At 37.5% G+C, this 3,097-nt stretch overlaps 1 protein-coding gene across 1 annotated transcript; it reads right to left on the bottom strand.

Moving 5' to 3' along the window:
- Window positions 1-1,286: 1,286 nt before the first annotated feature.
- Window positions 1,287-1,826, bottom strand: LOC143849532 (protein GLUTAMINE DUMPER 3-like). Its single transcript, XM_077358590.1, has 2 exons — window positions 1,484-1,826; window positions 1,287-1,306 (listed from the first exon to the last, which is right to left on the bottom strand). Exons 1-2 carry the CDS (start codon window positions 1,824-1,826, stop codon window positions 1,287-1,289), a joined length of 363 nt encoding a protein of 120 aa, XP_077214705.1.
- Window positions 1,827-3,097: the final 1,271 nt, after the last annotated feature.

The following is a 3,097-nucleotide window of genomic DNA, read 5'->3' as shown; positions in this document are numbered from 1 at the left end:
AGTCCCTTGTTCAACCCTAACCCGACTCGACCTGACTTGTAACCTGAGGAGGGTCAACCGGACTACTTTTCCAAATTTATGCACACAACTATCCCGTCTTTCTTTTGCTCTCCCTCGACCTGTCACCATTTATAATCCGCAGTAGTTTAACACCCTGTTTGGTTGCCGGGTTTTTTTTGGTTCCTGAGATTTATGTGGGAGAAAAAAAATCTAAGGAGATTGGTGGGAAAAAAAAAGTCCTAGAAGTATTGCGGTAAAATAAAAATCCCATGTTTGGTTGACCGGACTATGATGGGAAAAAAAAACTTTGTTTGGTTGCTTGAACTGTTGGGAAGAAAAAAAATCTTCTTAAGCTTATTTTTGGTTCCTGGGTTTATTTTGGTTCCTGGGATTGTATTAGGATAGGATGAAAAGGCAATCACTACAAGAGTGGGATTAAAAAATTCACCACACAAACAATCATGTAGACAAGAGTAAGATTAAAAAAAATTTAGTGCTAAAAGGCAACTAAATATGAGATGGGACCAAAATTACTAAAACTTCCTTACCGGCAACGAAACGGAGCAAAAATTCTGAAATAACAATTTTATCCTCAATTTGCATTTCATTTTTAGAGCTTTTCTGAAAACGAGCAAGGGTGTGTTTGGAAATTTATCTAAAAGCAGTTCCAAGTTCCAACAGTGAGATCGTATCGTAATTCGTAGCCCACAGACTGAGATAATTACGAGCCATTACTCACCTTCACCCTCCCGCGTCGCCGCATACTTGCATGACGTACACCTGTCTTTTCAATTTTCTAGATCCAATAAAAATAGGACGCGTGGCAACAACGAATTCATTCCTTTTGCTCGTCTTTTTCCTTGCCTCCCAAGAAAGAAAAAAAGAAATAGTCCTTCCTTTTTCTTCCTACTTTGATTTACTGTTAGGTTTTTTAACCCTACGTGGTAAACTTTCTAAAATTGTGGTTTAAATACCGTAGCAATTCCCCATGAATAAGTTCCCTACAGAAAATTAGAAGAAAAGAAGTTCGTGCTTCACGAAAAGTTGAATTAATGGTGACCAAGATCATCACCTACGATCTTCTTTTTACTTGAAGAAATCATAACTCATAATGTCCACAAAATAAAAATAGAAATCTCTCATTTTCATGTCACCTCTCCTCATCAGCATCTCAAGTGCATAAAAATATAGAAGAAATAATTAGAAAAATTTCTCTTCCATTACATCTCAACATCAAATTACATCTCCCGAAACAGGAAACCATAAGAACAAAAAAGAAGCCCATTTCAGACACCACAGGCAAAACCTGAAATACGAGCACTGACAAGTCAAAGCTAACTCAAAAAGGAGACCCAAATGAAGAAAAGAGCTCACTGATTCTGGTTTGGATTTTCTGTGTGAGTCGTTTCATGGTTTTCTTCTTCTTTTTCCTGGTTTTCAACTTCTTTTTCCTTTTCTTGTTTCTCTTTATCTTTATTATCACCAAAAGAAGAAGCCCTGCTAGACATTGGGGTGGCTAAGTAAGTGGGTTTCTCATCTCCGGCCATAATCACTACTATTTTGGTTTCCAAAATAGAGGAGATTTTCATAGCATCACAAGGCTTTTCATTACCATCTTCAAGATCTCTTTCTGAATCATCTCTGTTCTCCCAATACCCAGAAAGTTTCCAGTAAGAGCAAGCAAGCATCAGTAGAGCAAAGGCTATAAGCCCCAGCATAGCAGCCAAACCCCCGAACAGGTAAGGCACCGGAGAATGCCACGCCGAATGCTGTCCGGCACCGCTCGCCGGAGTTCCGGTCAAGGGGCTGCCAATACCACTTCTCATTTTCTTTAAAAAGTATTAGAGAGAGAGAGAGAGTAATGTTTAAGGAGGAGAGAAGGAGAGATGGGGAAATGAGAAATGGGGTGGTGGGTATTTATAACAAGGAAAACAAAGAGGTGATTTTTCTTTATTTAAAGTATTTTATGAATATTTGTGATTGTAAATCTTATTTTGGAACTGGTTTTGGATTTGGTGGTAAATGTCGTCATTTGGAGAAGCTTTTCTTTTTGTGCAAAAAACTTGTCTTTTTCCAAGAGTGAGTGTTTTAGTAACACAAGTTGATATACTGTGTGTTGATTCCTTCTTAAATGTGAAACTTATCCATTTAAAGGGGCCCACTCTCATCTCAGGAATAGTAAAACGCACTAAGAGGTAAGTGTTTGAGAGCGACTACAATCATAAGAGAATGGAATTTGGAGTGTAAAGAGAAAGTGCTTTAATTCTTTTTTCATCATTTGCCCCTTGATTTTGATTGTAGTGATGTAACTACCGATAATACCCCCAAGCAATCATACATGCATTAAGAGGAATTTGCTTGGCAATTAGGCCCTAAGCCATTTTGGGCTCACTTTTTCACATGAGAACAGACACTTAGTAGATGACTTATGGCTTTATGCGACGTTGCCTAGCAAATCCCACATTAGAAATATCATTTTCAACTTCTTTCTTTTCTTTGATCAACCAAAAATGGTAGTGGATCTATAGCTAGATACATACTGTGCATGTATTCGTAAGTTGTCAGCTTCCACTCAGAACTAGGCCTGCCGATGGATCCAATTCGGATAGCATTGTTTGTGTTGTTATATACATTTAAATCATATATAACTTGTTATTGCTTTTCACAGCTAAAATTTTGGCAGCCATGAAATTTTATTTTTTTTCATGATAAATCGGTGAGAGATGGGTAGGGAAGTGAGAAAGGAGAGAGATTTGAGAGAGTACGATTGAGATGAGCAGGAGAAAGTAAGGAAAAAGTCTATCTTATTTTGAGTAGAGTTTTTTGTTTCTTGATTTTTAGCAACTTTTCATCACTTCGAGACACTAGTTTCCTATTTTTTGCTTCCTGATTTTTTACCCGCTTCACCCTCATCGCCACTTGGACACTGGCTTATCATGAAAATAGAAATCATGGTAGCCAAATGTGTCCTGAGTATGTTTCAATCTCTTATCAAGAAAATATGATCTACAATTTTGCTATAACTTTGTGTTCTCAGCAAAGAAGAGGGTGACAAATTGCGACAATTCGGATAACACAATCACACAATAGATACTAG

This window comes from Tasmannia lanceolata, unplaced genomic scaffold, assembly GCF_043159265.1.
Source record: "Tasmannia lanceolata isolate RefF3 unplaced genomic scaffold, GAP_Taslan_0.1 ptg000018l, whole genome shotgun sequence".
NCBI lineage: Eukaryota > Viridiplantae > Streptophyta > Magnoliopsida > Canellales > Winteraceae > Tasmannia > Tasmannia lanceolata.
The sequence above is the reverse complement of the archived record's forward strand: the minus strand, read 5'-3'. Positions and strand labels throughout refer to the sequence as shown.

Excerpts from the sequence above, each read along its gene's own strand:
- LOC143849532 (XM_077358590.1), bottom strand. The coding sequence starts at position 1,826 with ATGAGAAGTGGTATTGGCAGCCCCTTGACCGGAACTCCGGCGAGCGGT. Across the intron at positions 1,307-1,483 it reads TAGCAGGGCTTCTTCTTTTG|GTTTTGCCTGTGGTGTCTGA; the intron begins GTGATAATAAAG and ends CTCGTATTTCAG.